Here is a 19,162-nt window from a genome sequence, read left to right as displayed (position 1 = left end):
TGAGGGAGGGTGTGAGTGAATGCGTAGGTATGTAAGTGAGTGAGTGAGTTAGTGAGTGAGTGAATGACTGTATTTACAAATGACTGAGTGAATCATTGAGCGAATGAGTGAGGTTGTGTATAAACAAATGAGTGAGTAAAGAGTGAGGGAGTGATGACATGAATACATGAATGACAAATGAAGTGAGTGTGTGAGTGAATTCTAAAGCGAGCGAGTGAGTGAGTGAATTATGAAGTATGTGAGGAAGGGTGTGAGTGAGTTCTTAGGTATGTGAGTGAGTGAGTGACTGTATTAACAATCGACTGAGAGAACTATTGAGCAAATGAGTGAGGTTGTGTATTAACAAATGAGTGAGTGATCACATGAATACAGGAATGACGAAAGTGAAAGTGTGTGAGTGAATTATGAAGTATTTGAGGGAGGGTGTGAGTGAGTGAATTCTTAGTTATGTAAGTGAGTGAGTGGGTGAATAATAGAGTGAGTGACTGTATTAACCAATGACTGAGTGAATTATTGAGTGAATGAGTGAGGAAACACCTGGTAGTAGTTATAAAATGTATATGTACATGTATGTATATATATAAAATTAATATGGAAATTGCAACCCAAACCTTCAAGAACAGTCACTTTATGGTGAATTCCAATGGTGCAGGGCATTGACAGTCAAAGGGCTGAGCAGGCCCCCGGTCAGCACTGTGGCTGGATCTGCTCTCTACAGTGCACGCTGAATGATTAAATAGCGACTAAACTCTTCTCCAGCCTGGAGCTCCTCAGGAGGACAGATTCAGGGAGATAACATGCGCAGCGATGGATGTCAGAAGCATACATTCCTCCATCTCACTAGTTTATCCACACTCTACTGACTTCTGATTTGATGTGTCACACATGCAGCCTTCATGCTGCTTTTCCCAAGCACCTCCTCCCTTCTCCTCCTCGCTCGCTCCATCACTCTTCCCTCAGGGGTCAGAGGGGGGCACTGGCTTCCTCAGCAATCGAACCCACAGCTGGCCAGAGTCCAGGCAGCAGCAGATCCACTGTTGCATGCAGCTACTAAATCTTTTGTTCCCCACATCAGCAGGAACTATCTTCTTCTCATCTCATTCTCTCCGGTTTGGTCCCCAGAAGCTGGTGTGAAGGATTGGTCCTGGGGGGAGGGGGAGGGGTTCCGGTTTAGTGGATGAAGCAGAAGCAGATGAAGACACTTTATCTCCTCTCTGCAGAGCGTCTGGTGTGATCGCTGTGAAACGCAAGACAAGGAGAGAAGGAGAATGTAGTGAGCCCAGTGAGTGTGTGACTAACGTGTTCAGGCTTCTGATAAACAGGTGACTAGAAGTCAGCACATCCACAACATATCAATTAAAGCCTCAAATACTCGACCACATTTGTAGCTATGCACAGATACTGCACTAATGCACAAGTGAGAATACGTTTCCACCTGAGTTCTCAGTACTAACACACACACGGCTCATGTCCAATGTAACTTATGACTGTAAATCATGCCTGTAAATCGGTTGTCACGGCAACTGTCATTGAAGATGAGAGTGAAGTAAATCAGAAAAGTAACGGATAGTAGGACCCGGGCAGAAGGCAAGCAGCTTTGCTAACACAATTGGCTACAGAAACACAGAGTGGACAGCAGCCCTCTGCCAACTGACCTGGTTCTGACTGTTGACAGCAGTTGTTTACAGTTTTGAAAATCACATCTACAGTAGTTGTTACATAGGATTTCAGGAGCGTAAAATAAACATCTGAGCAAAAAGTCACCAAAGGGAAAGTTTCACCTCAAAAGTGAGTCTTTCAGGCAGCTTGGTGCTTTTATACGTTGGATCTTAAAAGCAAGTCAGGATAAGCAGGCCATGTCAGATGTTTATTTTCCTCTTTCCTGACAACACAGAGTTGGGGATACTAACTCTGCCTGTAGAGTTGATACCTGGCATTATGCAAGGGCCAGATACCATTCCATCATGGGCAGGATGTCGCTCTTGACCGTTTTTTTTTTACATTAGTGTATAAGTGCACATCTCATCTGGTTTAGAATACACCTTGTGGTTCTCATACAGAAGCTTTCTTCACTGAACACACACAGCCATTTGACGGACTTTAAATTGCAATTGATAATAGGGTTTGATGATTATGGCAAAAATGATAATAGCGATTATTTTGATTAATATCATATTACATGACATACATAACTATTCAAATGATTATTCAATGATTTTGCTGTCATAGAACTTTCAAACTTTGAACAATGAACAACAATAAAACAATGCATAAAATATAAATAATAATTTAATAGTTATATTTGACCTTCATAACGTACGTTAAAAGTTTCTCTCTAGAAACATCAGTCTGTATGGCCTGGCTTTGGAGAACAGTGGAGACAGTGTTACAGGTCAAGACGTGGAGTGGGACCCAAGTGCAGTGGTGAAAGAGTCACAGGAGGCAGGTGCGAGTCAAAAACAATATTTTAATCATTAACAACAAGAAAACCACAACAGATCACCGAACCGGGAGAAACAAGCGAAGTAAGAACGTCCAAAACTAGGGCGTCATCAAACCAGGAGACGTCCACAAGCACGAGTAAGAGTCCAAACAGAAAGCGTCACCGAACCAGGAGAGTCAAACAAACTTAAATCTGTAAACAGAGAGACAAATACACAATGAACAGAAATAGTAAAATCACAGAACAAACCAGGAAACATGCAGAAACAGAGGAAGGAACTAAAACTCTAACTCAGGCACCAGGGTTTCAGAGAGTGTAGTCAAAAATGAGCAAACTGGAGCACAGAGAGAGAACAAACAAGGAGAACCAATTTACCACAGGAACAATAGGAGTCAATCTGGCACACGTTGCTGGAGTCCAGGTGTCTTTATACACAGGTGATTAGAGGGTGATTGGCTCCAGCCGTGTGCCACAGGAACAGGAAGGAAGGCGGGAGAAACAAAACATGACTCAAGGGACAAAATAAAAGCAGAATCATGACAGACAGGAGACAATATTTTGAGCGGAGCAGGCACTTGGTTATTTCTGTGGTTCTGATGTTCTAAGCTTTGATTTCATATTGCAAGTTATTGTTTCATTAGAGAAGAAGTCACTCATTCGATTATAGAACTTCCATATTTGAGTGCTCTTCCTGTGTCTCTGCGATTGCTCTTATGCATTTATTCAATTCCCAAATAATCAATGGCTTTCGAAACACCTCCAACAAGCAGCTATCACTGCATGCCGAGTCGGTTGATAACGGTGGCTAATATTAGGGTCCCCCCAATGGAGCACCATCCCATGGCTTTCCTAAATATTTGTCTTTTTTTTAGCATGTCGCACTGCAATATGTGCTTCAAGAACCCATCCTCACTCCAATGGCGTAATATATTGACGTTGGGAAAGTGGACTTTTCCTTCCTAAACTGACGAAAAAGGCAGCCTGCAGCGTTGAATGTTGACGCATAATCTATCTATCTATCTATCTATCTATCTATCTATCTATCTATCTATCTATCTGTCTGTCTGTCTGACGATGGAGTTTCAGTGACACTATGTCAGGAGTGTCGACGATCAGCAGTGGATTACTGAAGACTCTCTCTAGTTTGCATTATCATATCTGGGTAGCGAGCAGGAACCCAACAGAGTCGAACAGAAGCGTGTCTCCCGTACTGCTCCAAGTAAGATGGTGGGAGCATGGGAGGAACATCCCAGCGCGCCAGCGTGAATCAGGTCTCGGCGGGCTGCAGTGACCCACGAGGCCGTTTGTCTCCCCCACCTGCCATCATTAACAGCACAACTGCTCAGAAGCGCCGTGTTGATGTGCTCTCTAATAACCAGGACAGATCCGAACCTGAACTCCCCCCCCACACACTCCTGCTCCTGCAGCTGCTCATCATGCAGCCGGTCAGGAGCATGGGCTCAGAGCATCACAGGAATAATATATTATTGAAACCGCCGCGATGACTACACGCTTCAGAAACTGTATAATTGCATGGCCCGAATAACAATCCCAACCAAATGTGCAGGCTGCTGACACAAATGCACATCACAACGTGGGACTAGAAGTGTGTGCTAAGATGAAATGAGACTTTCTAGCTCTGAGTGCCAATGACTTTTGCCATGGCGATGACACGGTTGAGCAGAAGTCAAAGGACGTGTGTATGATTTGTGTAAATTAGAGTGACAGATTGCCTCATCGGCGTAATCAGCTCTATTTATCAGCTGCACAATGCAGAGTTGGACAGAATGCCGGGTTAATACCAGATTTCCAAAGCAGATAAAGCTTTTTTTTCATTACATAACAGTGGAATTGATAGACTTAGCAGCTCCGAAGCAAAACACGAGTGATGGTAATCATACATACGGCTGCTCATTTCAGTGGTGTCCTGCCAGACAGACGCGCGATGTGGACCGGACTAGCTTCTCCACAGATAAGCAGATGTTGGACTATTTTGCTTTCTTTTCTCTTCATAGTTTGCTGCCTGGTGATAAGCAATGTGCAATCTTCAGGGAACAATTAAAACGCCGAACATGGTTGTGCGTCTCTGAAGAGTAGCAACTACCTAAACACTGATAATAATAATGTCACTAGAGACAGTAACTTTGTGATGCAATAGCACGTCCTGAGACAATATTTACTAGAGTGGAGCTGCTAAGGAGGAATTTAGATGACAGTTGTGCAAGCAGTAAGCTAGGCTATAGAAAAGGTACCGTAATTTCTGTACTATAGAGTGCAGCAGAATATTAGCCGCACCCATTAAATATAAGAAGGAAAATAGATCTCGTTCGTACATGAGCCACACCGTTCTATAAGTTGCGGGTGCAGTGGTGCTGTCTGCACCGTAGAAAGGTGGTGCACCAGGCTTAAAAATGCAAGAAGATCACTTCTAAACTAGTTTTGGGTTCCAGCATGGAGACTAACCCATGAAATAAACTCAGCAATGTTCTGAACTTGAATCATGAACTCCTCACATCTTTAGTTGACATTAAAGCCCTCAAAATGTGCTGTTTTCGCACGAGTTTTTGAAGCTCTGACACCACAGGCGGCTCTCAGCTGCTGCGTCTTGTCCCCGGTCCTCCAGGAGATCGGCTCTGTGGGCAGAGCTGTGGATACGCTGGTGAAAACAGCGCATTTTGAGCTCCATATGGTAAATAAAACGCCAGTGATTTCATCGGTTTGATGCGACGATGGTCAGTGTTGGCAGCATTTCACTCTTTAGCCTGTAAAAATCCATTTATTATTTGTCGTTGTATAAACCGGTACAGACTGCGACAAAAAAGTAGCAGCTTATAGAGTGAAGCTACAGTACTGTAGTAATCGACCAGTAGTCCACTTGTCGTAACATTGGTCAATTTTTTTCAACATTAAAAAAGAGGTTGGGGGCTGCGTTCCTAGAGCCCTAGCGGTGCAGTGCGCCAACACTCGTGCCCTATTTTCCCCTGCAAAAGAAACGTGCCCCTTCCTGAACTCATTCTTAGATCTTTGATAGAAAAAAAAACTCATCGGTTCCATGCATTATATTTTAAAAGTATAAAGATACTGGATGCGGACCTGGCAACCAACACTAGGCCACTATCAGGCCATTAGGAAAATGAACACAAAACTTCACATGGATAGTATATTTTATTATGTCGAACTAGACATATTAAAGTTGCTTATTTGAGTAACAACAACAAAAATAATCATTTTTCTTTTGTCTGGCCTGAGCACCAGCCCCTCAAAGTGCATGTAGGAGCATAAATGTTGAGCTTTTAGATTTAACTTTGGTAGTCTGCGTTATATACAGTACTTGCAAGCACAAGTTGTTGCAGTGTTTTTAGAAAGGTTTGCCTTCAAGGGTAGGGGGTATTGGAGCAATAGAAGACACTTATGCTCATTCCTTTTTTTTTAATCTTAAGACTGCGACTTTTCCAATATTTACGATGAAACTGGGAGGGATGGAATGGGTGGATGGCAGTTTTAAAGGGGGGGTGATTTTGATCTTTTTTTTTATGTGGGATGCACTAAAACAAGGCATGTAATATGGTGCAGATAAGAGCCGAAAAAAGCGTAGTGAATACTCACAATCGCCCGATAATTTGTGGCATCTTTGGCCATATGTCTACCTAGTTCAGCACAAAAGTCTGCCATTACTCCATGTTCACATTGAATGCTAGTGAGGTGTCAAATATGGGCGACTTAGATAACAATGCGAAGATGGTACTGAAAACAAATGGACTGACACGTCAATATGGGAGTGGAGGAGGCAGTCTGTTTGGGGTGGAGACAAGCTGGATGTCGGCAGCATCTGACATTTAAAGTTGAATATCTGAATTAGAAAGCATCTGTTCATGGTGCAATAGCCAATCAGAGCACAGCCAGGACATATGCAGAGAGGGAAGATTCATCTGTCGCCATCACAGAGAACAAAGTGATCATTAAGGTAACAGGATTTCCTTCGCTTTATAACAATAAATGTGCCTTCGACCGGGGACAGAGGACGAAGCTGATCTTGCCCGCAGGAAAATAAGCGAAACAGTGGGCGTTCCTCGTGAGATGTGTCACTCATATGTCATTTTCATCTTGTTATTAGCGTTTACTGCTAACATGCTAGTGACATATGCTCAGTGGTGACTTACTTTTGAGGAGACTTGAAGTATCGGCAGAATGCGGCAAACATGTTGCTGATAATTCACATTTGGTGTAAATGCAGCTTTGTTACTGGAAACTAGCAGCACAAACTAAGTGGACGCAAATTTAAACTTTGACTTGAGTATTCAAATGCGGAGAACAGAAATAGAGATTCTCAGACCAGGCAAGGGTTCAATGTAAATTCAATAATTTCCAGCCTGCAGAATCAGTAAAAGGGAGAATTGAAACAGAATTTCATCATGCCTCCTCTTATTTCAAAAATCCCACAACATCCTAAACTACAATGGGGATTTAAACATGTAATCCCGGATTGGCCCCTGTCCAAGATGGAACCCCTCAAACACAGCGCTTGTTATAATGAGAGAAGGAGCAAGGTCCACATCTCTCATTTGAGTGGGAGTAGAAATAGTGGATCTGAATTAAGACCATTCCTGCGGCTGGGATCGATCCTCCTGTGTTTACAAGCCTCCATGAAGAGATGAAACAAGCACCAGAGCACAAACTCAACACACACACACACACACACACACCATCTCCCCTGTGTGTGTGCGGTCCTGTGTGTGACAAGATGTAATCCAAAGTGCGGACATATTCCCGTCAGTGCCACACTGATGGAGCAAAAAAAAAAGCAGCTTCACACTTGTTTTGGCAGCGATTTTTAATCTCTCCTCCATCAAACATGGTTTTAATTCTACAAATATTGTTATATAATCAAGTCAAGCAGGGTAAAGCGCTTGCACTCGACCCATTTTTGTTGTTGTTGGTAAACTTTTGGAGGACTGCAGCATTTTAATACTTATTTTGTCTAAAGGCATGTTGGGTTAATCTGGCAAATGTTCTTAAGGCACATTCTGAGTCAGACACCAAGAAATGTGCTTAGTGTTGCACTTTTTTTCGAGCAGCTTTCCACTTTTCCCTTTACTTTTTCACTCCCACATATAGGTTTCTAAACTATGGCACTCCTGTGCGTCCAAACCAAGGAAGCCCAATGTCTGGCTCAGGGGCCATTTGCGGGCCCGTCATCAAATGGCCCACAGTTCAGCTCATTTTCGAAAGATCCCAGGTCTTTTTCAAGCTTGACCAAGAACTGGCAACACCGACTCCTCAATAGTGGAACCCTTTCTCCACCTTTCCTGTGAGGAGGTCTTTTCCACAGAAAATCAACACAAAACCAAACATCACAGAACCCAAACAACAGTGTTTCACAGGTCAGAAATCCTCCGCGGTCCACTGACCACTGTTGCAGGACTGGACTTAAAATAATGAGCGTTGTTCGGTGACAAACCGAAAACCATTTGAGCTGCAGTTGTAAATCTGAGATTACCTGCCAAGATTTGCATATTAGATCTATATCCTGGTCTTAAAACCCAGAGTTAAACGGCAATACGTCCAGCGATCGACACTTCCATACAGCTTATGTGTCAGAGGTTAATTGGCTGTTGTTGTTTATAGACTGAAATGGCCGCCGACATCGACAGATTTACCACCCTAAATTCATCTATTCCCCTCCAGTGAGTTTTTATATTTTTCCCCACAGACGCCTGACAGAATCCATAATCTGAAGGTTGAGTTGGCCGACCACCACATTCTCTCACAGCTTTTTTAATCCAGAAGCTTCCTATAGAAATATACTTGATATAAACATTGTTCACTATATCGACCATATTGATTTTATCTCACATTTCACTGGAGCCATCAGGGTCCAGCCGGATTAAATCTTCTCTTCTTTCTCTTCTTATCTCCGGTCTGTTGCTTTCCACTTTCGCATTTCTACTAATTCTCCAGAAACAGCTGAGCTGGGTGCGTTTTATCAGTAAACTGCTCAGCCTGAGCTGTAAATTTTCAGGCCGCCAGCCTCTGCAGGAGACGATCTCTGGCTTCTGCAGGGCTGTTAACACAAATTAAAATCTGGCTTTTGTATTTATTTATATCCCTGTTTGTATTGTAGCGTTACAGTTTGTCTGGCACACCAGATGTCCCTCGCCTCTTTCGCTAACACAGATTGATTCGTCCTCTCTCCCTTTGGATGATCTATCTCTCATCTATGAAATGGGGAAAAAAAAAGTTTGTTGTCAGTAAACAGCTGTGAGAAAGAGAGTGACGCGTTTTCATCCCTGCAGTGCTGATATGACAGAGAGCAGATGTTGGCTGATTACTCGTCGGTGTGCTGGAATTTCTTCTGAGTTCCTGATCTAAACCAAGCTCCGCTCCGTTCCAAACACACATTGATAGCGTTTCGTGCCTCTGCGTTGTATGAATGCATCCGTGAGACTGTGGCCTGAAGACTAATGCTCGTAACCGAGTAGGGCTGGACACAAGGTCAGTTATTCAAGGTAAATACCTCAAGGCCGCCGACTCACACAAAAGATGATTTTCACTCACGCCACACCTCCCATTTCTCGCGCACTTCATGCCAACCCAATTTCTAAATTCACTTTTTAGTTTTCACTTTTTACATCTCAAAAACAGAGGGCAATTTGGTTTTGAAGCCAACAGCGGGCCAGTCCAACCGTAGCTACACCGGCACACCTGGGTGTGACTGTGAGGTTCCCGTAAATGTGCTTATGCTTAAATAAATTGCAAACAGCGCGAGCAGTGAGAAAAAATATCAAGTGGTCCGGTTGTGACACCTGAGTCAGCGGAAAGCCCTGAAGACCATGGAGGAAGGACAGACAGTGGATGCGGCATCAATCACATCATATGATTTATCAACTTGGAACTAGTCCATTTTGCACAATGCAGACTCAGTCACAGCATTTGCTGTGAATGAAACACGTTCGTATCCAATAGCAGGTGTTTAAACGGAGCTGTACATATTCAGATAATATTCAGAGAAGCAGCTGATCTACCATGAGTCTCTCCAAAGTGACAAAACGTGTCACCCAATCTCTAAGGCAGATGCCAGCCACCCGTTGGGATATACACACACACATATATATATATATATATATATATATATATATATATATATATATATAAAATATATAATTAATTAGAGAATTTGTGATTAATTAATCGCAGTTTACTGGTATAACAATATTTGCCAAAGGTTCCCTGTTGTCTGGAGAGCAAACTGTTAAATTAAATATATATATATATATATATAATCAGCAGAAATCATAATATATACGATATCATATACATATAAAATTATAAACAAGCCAACAAGACAGTCTGTCACAGCAAGACATAAAATTGATGGTTGGTAAAGACATTATAAGATCCTCGACTAGACATTTCAGTCTTTGAGTAGTGAAGTTCTTAACTTTAAAATAAAAACTCCAAGTTGATGACTCGCACGTGAACATGAAGAAAGAAAACAGGAATTAATAAGTAAACCCACTTTCACAAAATGTTTTGTGAAGCTGAGAGAAAGCGGCGCAGCAAGAATAATGTGTTTTTGGAGGAAACTATCACTGGAGGGGAAACGCTCCTCTCTGATGTGGATTCCAACACAAACCATCTGTGACTGACAGCAGGTTTGTTGCTGAGGGTCCCAGTGTTGTTCTTTCAAGTCCTTGGTGAATATAGCTACGGATGAGTTCTGCTGAGAGTCATTTGCATCTCCATGCTCTGCAAGTTCCAAAAGCGACGCTGTCTCCTCATTGTCAGTTCTTTTTGTGGTTGAGTTTTCTCATGTGATCATCTGGGCTTCATTCTGATCTGTCTGTCAGTGGATGTCAGCTGGATGTTTGTTAATATAAACCAGGATACTTAGAGGCTCCTGTATTTGTTGTTTGCATGATGTGGACGTGCATGATGATGTGGTGACAAAGAGGAGCAACGCCCTTCTGAACTTCACGGACAGTTCACGGACAAGGACGCGGCAAAAGCTGTGGCTGGTAGAAGACCTCAAAAGCGTGTGTACGCTCTTGTAGTTAGATTAACCCAAAAATGAAATCTCAGACATAAACTTTCAGCAAAAGGATCTGTGTGTTTATAAAAAACTTTATGAATTTAAACCAACAAAGCTACAGAACCCATGATGTTGCACACAAGCGCGACCAAATGCACTTCCTTTTTCAGCTAAAAATCTATGACTAGACCTTAGTTTTAATCTAAATAAAATTCAAACCAACACTTTTGCTGAACTCAACAGCCATTGCTTGAGAAGTACAATTTAGCCAGCTAACCAAACGCACCATTAATGACAAAATAATTTGTGATCTACTGCATGACTGGCCGTTCACCGCCTGACCACGATGATTTAAAGAGGTGCGGAGCTGTTGGTCCACTGCCAGACTGTTACGTCTGCATTAGCAAGTGCAGTTTGTGTTGGATGATTTCAGAGTTCATGGTCAGCAGGAACTCGGTGAGTCCCCCAGTCAGCAGCTCCTCCATTGGAACAAACTGCAGCACTTGTTTCTCACTCGCGCCCTCCTCTGCTGTCAACAACTGACCCATGCGGTTATGGACTTCAGTGAGAAATGGGAGGATTCGCACCGCTGCTTCTGGGTTAAAGCCTCCGCACAGCAGAAGAGCTCCAACGGCGCCTGCAGGGGGCGGACATCTGAACGTGACGGAGTGAAAACACACATGCAAGCAGAGCACGACCGCTGCGGTGACACGTGTGAGCGCCGACAACACAGGCAGCAGGAGGGCGTCCCCGGGGCTCAGGCTCCGCAGGGAGAACACAAGGCAGCCCAGGAGCTGGTGCTGGTACTGCGCTTCACTGTCGTGCAGCTTGATCAACCCTTTTTGTGGAAATGAAGGCGCTGCAGCAAAAGTTAACACTAAATCCTCCACTTGGCTCGGACAGGAATCCCACCCAGAGCCAAACACCAGACACCGCCGCTTCACTTTCCTCTCCGTGCTGACATCAAGTTCCCGCACATCAGCCAAGATGGAGGCAGCAGAAAGTGCTTGACAGGAGACGCACGAAGGCCTCTGACCCCAGTCAGACATGGCCGCCACAGCGTCCGTCACTGCTTCATTCAAATGGTTTAACAGTGCACAATCGCAGAACGAAGAATTGGTGACTGCTGGCAGAGTCCTTCCAACAATGACAAACCATGACTCTGTGCTGCGGGCTGCCGCGGGTCCCTCAAGCAAACAGACGGCCTCTCTGCTCTGGCTGCAGTGTGTTTTTATCTGGGAGGCATAGCAACTCTTCTGCACGCGCTCCCTCCAGCTCAGGCTCTGCAGCTCCCTGCGCTCGTTGAAAGATCCCGTTTGCTTTTTCTGTCCCAGAGGTCGACCTGAGGAGAGCCTGCAGCACGCAGGGTTCACCGTGTTGCGAGAGACCCAGCGACTCCTGGGAAGATGGCTGACCTGCACCAGACGGAGGTAGAGAGAGACAGAGAGAAGAATTGAAATAAACATGTTGTTTAAATCAAAGCCTTGTAAGAGATTTACATGAATGAATTACATGTCAGCTGGTCGAACACATTTTAATGCATTTCAGGTGGGGTTGGAACTAAGAGATTAATTTCGATGAATTAATAACAGATCAAAATAATTAATGGATCCATATAACTAATCACATATTAGTCACCAAGTCCAGGTGCACGTCATTATACAGTGTAATGTCATAATAACCAAAACATCCATGATGAAGGTGACTCAATGGGATTGAGATTAATGCACAGAAAACTATAGTAGAAAAAACTTCAGGATCGAAGCAAAGGGTTCATCCTTCACCCGAGCAATTCCACCATGATGATTAAACTTATATGCACAAATTCAAATTTGGTTATTCAGCTGTCAATATTGAAAAGTTCTCATGAATAATTACAGACGCTCAAATTAAATAGATATCTTTTTGTTTAATTGAGTCCCAAGCCTGGTTTTCAGGCCTGCATTTATGTGTAAGCAAAGCTATTTCCTCTCAAAAATATTCTGAAATTCAATTTATATTTCTAACAAGTCCTTGCTCGGGTAGGGCTGAGCGATTATACAATCACATTTCATTGTTGAGGAACATTTCCAGTCAGTCATTTTTAATCGTCCATCAACCTTTGGCAAGTAAACAGACCAGCAGGTGACACCTCTCCGTCCTGACCACCAGACGTCGCAGACTGGAAAAGGCACCTGTACATTATACTGGGTGTGTAGTCTGCTGTCTGTCTGTCTCAAAGGGTTCTCAAAGAGCCGCAGAAGTTATTCAGATTAACAGTTAAAGTGGCAGCTGCTTGGTGTTTTTAAGCAATTTTTTGCTGAGGTCCATTTAACGTTTCTGACACAGCATGGTCCTACAACTTGATCTCAATGTGCTGAATGGACATTGCATTTCATTTGCTGCATCAACGAGAGCAGTTACATTTTTTTTACATTTGTTGAGTGGAAATCATGTTCAAAAAAATCAAAAAGAACTGTTAAATGTGGAAAAAAGGGGATCATATATTGTCTTCTGTGGCTGACGTCCAGCCCCACCCATAGTTGTCTTACATTTATTTTTTAACATAAGACCTGTTATCCTAAGAACTTAACAGCAATAATAAAATGACGATGCTTTGAGTGAAAGCCTCTTGGCGAGGGAAAAGCAAGGTGATGGTAACACGTCGACAGGTCAACCATATCATTGTTGAATTGTATTGGAAAGCAGGCTCTCGTGTAGGTACCTCACGCGCTATGTTAGCTTCTGAGAAAGGCAAGGACACCTGTCCTACCTGGAACCTGTGCAGGTACTCATGTGCTGCAGCCTCCCTGATGTAGTCCAACTGCTGCCTCTTCTCCAAGCTCATGTCTTTAAACAGTCTCAGGTTTTCTGTGATGGTCTCCACTTGCAGACGGTGAAAGTAGCTGCACACATCTTCATGCTGAGACAGGAAAGACTGCGGCAGCAGGGCGTCCGGGAAAAGAGCCTCGCGGTGAGCCATTTGTGCTCCGTAGTTTCGGATCAGCTTGGACAGTAGAGGACTGGCGGCTTCCTTCCCGTCGTAGTCGAGGCACACGACATAGACCTCAGAGTTTCCAGGTTTGCTGGTTGCAGGTTTGAAGACGTTGACGGAACGGAAGCAGCAGTTGAGCAGGTAGAGGAGGCAGACGGAGGAATGCTCATACAGCGTGAACATTTTCAGAACAAAAGAGCCGCCAGGGCTCAGGAGCAACAGCGCAGCTGTGACCTCGCAGTAATGCAGCGACGCCACCAGCGCCTCCTGCTCACCGGGGTTCTCCTGACAGTCGAAACTTCCATCGGCCGTCACCAGGTCTACCCGCCGCATGTTGGACACAAACGCCCGCAGCTCCAGCAGATGCTTCTGGAGCATGATGTCGCCGGTGTCATCAGAGCCGAAGAACCACCAGGGCAGCGTGTTGGCGATCAAGCGATCGTCAGCAATGGCGGTTCCTCCAGCATTGGCCTCGTGGTACGGGTTGAGGGTGTTGGCTGCCCAGCTCCAGTCACAGAAGCGTGTGGCCGCAGAGGTTTTTATGTAGTGGTTCAGAGCTGCAATGAAAGCGCCAGGTGCTTCACAAAGGTGGACGGTGTTCAGCTCCCCGCTCAGCAGCGCCTCCTCTGGCAGAAGAGGGAAGCTTCCAACGATCTCGTAGAACTTGCACCATGCCTGGGTACATATCTCTGCATTACCAGCAGAGCGGACTGCTCCGATGACCTTCCCGGCTCGGTTGGTGAAGTTAGTGTGCTGATGCCATACCTGCACGTTCTTGTCACTGAGCTGGTTCTTCACAGAGTTCAGTGACTGCTTCAGACCCGGCAGCTGACAGGCCTTCTTCACAGGGTGACTGAGAACATCGTTGGGGTGAGGAAGGCGCCACTCACCAGCGGCTGGTTTGGCATAGGAGCGAACTTTACAGAAAAGACCTTTGATTTCGGTCAGTGTTTCGTGGTCATACACCACCATGTTGTTGTGCTGCGTCCTGCCACCTCTCTTCCTTGAGTCATGGCCTGAACTCATCCTGCACCGATGCTGTAAGAGAGTAACATGGAAAAAATATAAGTATAATATAACACAAACACCCATTCCGCTTGTTATTATTGTCATTAAGGCTTGTTGGAACATTTGACTGTTTCATTTTTAATATCTGAAGTCATAAAATAATCACAGCGCCGCGACTAAAATGTGACAGCACTAATTATGAAGTGAAACATTAGGCTGGATTTACAGTCAGGTGACATGATTTAGGCAGCAAATCCCAGCAGGAGAGATAATGACTGGTCTGAAGTGGGTCGTGATGAATGGAAGCTCGTGCAGCGGGTTAAATGACAGCGCATTCGTCAATTATTCCTCATCAATCATTCCCCTTCTGAGTCTGAAAGTCATCAGCTTGACACACAATTAATTTGAAGCCACGATGGAAAATTGCCATTTATGATTAATTCATCTTTAATTAGCTTTGCATGCATTATTGTGTAATAACACAAGTGGATATAGAACAGATGCATTCAAACCGCCCTACTCTACTCAGGGGTTTCTGTACTAAAGAAAGCTCTGCTGGTTGAACTATAGAATTCTAATATTGGCGGCATGTTTGTGTAAGACAGACCTGAGAAAATGCCGTTTTTGAACTGCTACTCCTGCAGTCAATGAGAAACTATTAATTCAACGTGGCATATTCAAAAGGACATACATTTCTTTAACAGAAGACTATTTTATTATTTTATTTATTTTTATTAAATTTTTTATTACATTTTATTTTATTTTTGTTATTTTAGTGCATGAGTATAATCTGCTTAACCCCTAAAGTTGATAAATAGATAAAAGGAATTTGTCCTATTTTCTTTTTGAATTTTGAGCGTTAGCACTTTTGCAGAATTGACTTCCATCAATCTAATTGTTGGCTCTGTTTCTAAAAAGACCCTTAAGTACAAATAACTAGTAGAAAAAGACAATATCATAATATCAAAAAAAGATGTAAGGAAAATGTAAATAATCAGCACATCAAACACATGTTAATAAAAGTCAGCCATTTAAGATAAAACTAAAGCAAAAACAAACAAGATAGTTCATAATTTCAGTTTTGCATAGTTTACACGAATTCAGACTTTCTTTTTACCATTTTAAAACGTTTAGGATCATTTTGGACATTCAATAATATAATGTCAGTCAAAATAATGGCTACTTTAAATAAGTTACATTAAACTAACTTCGATTTTATTCCGGATTTATTGCGTTTGTTTATTTTCTTCCACTACAACCCACTCGATGATTCCATTTCATTCATTTTGAAACAGTAAAAAAGTGACCAACAAATAGCAATAAATAAGAAAAACAGAAGTTGAGCTCAACTTACAAATGTATATTTCACCACTAGTCCATGCTAATATCACCAAGTAACTTTTCAGTGAATCCTCTGAGTAGTAACATTGTAACGGGAAAGCAGTGGTTTATTTCGTTTTTATAACAATGCACTTACTGTCATTAATAAATAAGTTGAGAAACATAAATCAATATGAATTAAAATGCACTGGTTTGGAAGCAGACGTGTAGAGTTGGAAGTTTGTCTTGTTTTGACCCAGTGACCACATGTATGAAGCTACCACCTGCAAGTGCTCGCTCCGAAAAATGAAACACACAATTTTGCTTCCATTTAACAGTGACTCTGCAGCCTGCGGCAGCATGGTTCAAGTCCACAGTTTGTCAGCCTGACGCTTCAACGACATAAACAAATAGAGCAGGGACTCACCAGTTTGCTAACCGGAAGAGAGCACTGTCGTCATGTGGCTGGGCACAAATCTGCGCATGCGCAGGGGGTACAGGCGTGGTTTCGCTTAAAGCAACGAGGTAGACATAAATGTGATCAACAAAAAAATGAAATTGAATCATTTAATAAATATATACTTTTGTAAGCCTTTCATTGAATTGTCCTTTTACATCATAAAATACAAATATATAAGAATAACAATAATAATATAAAATCACACAGTCATGTTCTGACATTACTGCTGCTCTTTTCAAAATTTGAGATATGTATTTATTAGGTGGTGTTCACAATTGGCCCTCGTTGTTCAATCATGTATTTTCAATTTTAAACGCATTATTTATACAACCACAATCTGATATTTTATTGTTTACTTTTCCTTGTATCGTGATGTTTTTAATACCATTGTTTAATTAAACATTTGGACTATCCTGGCTTTTACAAAGTCACTGTGGGCTATACATTTACACAAAGATTAAATTATAATAAATAATAATGACAAATCCTGAAAGTCGCATAAATGAAAGGCTGAATACGGCAGTAGCTCCAGATTTAAGACTCTATTTCATTGTGCATTTTGCGGAGTTTTCTGATCCATGAACTGCTGTGTCAAATGTCCAGTAACACTGTATGCCCCGGGGATCCAACCTCCATATTAGCCCCATATTGAAGCATTATTCCCCTAAAGGTCAAGAATGAGGTTTTTTTTTTTTTTTTTTTTTTATTAAAAAGTGGGACGGTTGCCAGAGTGTATGAAATATTATTCCACAATTCACATTAACCTGCCTGACAACGTTCACTGCACTTTAGCTGCTACTTCATTTTGTGTTTCATATATTTACTTCCTTCTACCATACTGTTTACACCTTTCAATTATTTATGGCTCTCAAGCTGGCCTCAGTATCCTCAGAGGAAAGACCTTCTCACGGGCTGCCGTCGACTCCAGTCTTTCATCTAAGTCAGGCATTTCTTGAATGAATGTGGTTGTCCATCTACATTTCTTCTCTTTCTTTGCTTTGACTTCTCATACGCCCCAACGTGTGCTTTTCATCATCACTTATCTCTTTCAATCTCCTTTTATTTTCAATGAATTTATATTAAATGTGTCATGTGGTTGATATTATTTAATGTCTTATTCTATGTTCAGTGTAGTCATTCGCTCCCCTCTGTATGTCTTCGGTGGAACAACACAGGAGGGACAGATTCTGCCCACTTATTCATGAATTTATTGTTTCTATTATGCTTCTTCTGAGGAAGGATTTAAGTCCAAGTGTCCACAGAGAAAATAAAAATAAGTCTAGAAAAACAGTGACACTATAACTTAGTCAATAGTCAAAACGTGTTTTAACACTGGCATGCGACATGTACAACATCTAAACAAAAGGTGGAATTCCACAGTGATGCAAAGAGATATATAATATATCTAAGTTTTTCCAGAACTTGTCTTTAGTTGATAGAGTTTTCTCAACTCAGCGCTCTCATATTAGTCCCCGTCTCTTCACTTTATGAATGCACACCATAATCGTGACACCACAGAGGTTAATTCAAGACGAAGTGACATTTACTGGAACACCACTGACATCATCCATCTGCTCCTCGTCCAATACATGAGGCCTGACATCAAAGGTTCTCGACCATCAGCTCCTCCACTTCAGTTTTCCATCATATTCAAATGTGCTTCTATTCTTCAGGAGGTGACATCGCCCCCTCCTTCACCTGAGCTCATTGTGGCTGCAACAATTATCTGCCAGGGTTCACCCCACAGGTCAAACATCCGCTGTTGATGCGTCGGCGGAGGCCTTGCTGCCTGATGATGGACGTGTGTTATCTCCATGATGATGATCTCAGCTTTGTGGTCCTCACCTTGGTGCAAGGAGAGCAAGGACATGCTAATGTTGCGGAGAAAGTCCCGTCCTACAAACAACACGCACGTGAACAATTACAGCATGACATCAAATACAGCCATAAATACACTTTATGATCATGAAACGGTAGCCAATTACAGGAGGATGTTTTTGTCCTACAGGAAACAAACAAATTTGTCCGACACAGCAACACACTCGGACGCTGTCTCTGTAGAACCATCAGAGCCTTTATCAGATTTTCGTCTTCGGAAATAAATTAAATGTTTCAAAGGGATGGCGCTTCAAATCGCTGTTTCATTAATGAGCACGGCACAAGAAGGCATGATAATGAGGCTGGGAATTATTTTCCTGGAGCCAACAAAACTAATCTAATTTGGAGAATAATGGATCGTTTTTTTCCTCCTCCTGGGGCTTTCAGCGTAGAAAAGTCTGTCTTTTTGAACATGTCTCAGTTCAGTCGTAGCTATTAAATGTAATTATTTTAATATATTCAGAGGATTTGATGCCACAAATGAATATTCAGCGATTGATAGGATTAACTGACTCTGAGCTAACTGAGTCTGCACAAATTATACAATGGGATTAATCAGTTTATTACAGTTTTCATGCAGAAAAGGAAGGACAAATGACAAAGGTGAAGAAGATAATGGGTTCAAATCCTCAGGGAGATCCTTTTCCCATCTTTTTCATTATAAATATCACAGCAGTGCTGCAAAAGAAATCCAGAACGGTGAAGGAATTTCCACCGAGTGCAAGCTATCCTATCTACCGGTGGTGAATTATCAAACCACAGGATGGTAGTGGAGGGTTGCGCCGTCCTCGCCCTGTGATTGGCTAGAATAGCTCTAGTCTGATTTGTCATTTCATTTGGTCACGAAAACGTCATCTCACGTTCAAGCCAAACATCTGAGGTAAATAGTTGAGAAAGAGGCAAATGTTTCAAGATAAGACGTCAGTTCTTCCGCAAAATAACTCAATTTGAAATTGGTTAAGGTTAAGAGGAGGAGAGGCATTGTAGCCAATCAGAGGCCAGGAAGGTGGTACCTTTCCTGACTTAGTAAGATTCGCAAACACGCCTGTT

The 19,162-nt window shown here is 42.6% G+C and overlaps 1 protein-coding gene across 1 annotated transcript; it reads right to left on the bottom strand.

Annotated features, from left to right (window-relative positions):
- Positions 1 to 9,637: 9,637 nt before the first annotated feature.
- On the bottom strand, positions 9,638 to 16,243 carry cmtr2 (cap methyltransferase 2). The gene is made up of 3 exons (XM_053865648.1): positions 16,202 to 16,243; positions 13,225 to 14,484; positions 9,638 to 11,887 (listed from the first exon to the last, which is right to left on the bottom strand). The coding sequence occupies exons 2-3, from the start codon at positions 14,470 to 14,472 to the stop codon at positions 10,862 to 10,864; spliced, it is 2,274 nt and encodes a 757-aa protein (XP_053721623.1). The 5' UTR covers positions 14,473 to 14,484; positions 16,202 to 16,243; the 3' UTR covers positions 9,638 to 10,861.
- Between the last annotated feature and the right edge of the window lie 2,919 nt (positions 16,244 to 19,162).

The sequence above is a fragment of the Synchiropus splendidus genome, chromosome 5 (assembly GCF_027744825.2).
Source record: "Synchiropus splendidus isolate RoL2022-P1 chromosome 5, RoL_Sspl_1.0, whole genome shotgun sequence".
In the NCBI taxonomy this organism is placed as follows: domain Eukaryota; kingdom Metazoa; phylum Chordata; class Actinopteri; order Syngnathiformes; family Callionymidae; genus Synchiropus; species Synchiropus splendidus.
The sequence above is the reverse complement of the archived record's forward strand: the minus strand, read 5'-3'. Positions and strand labels throughout refer to the sequence as shown.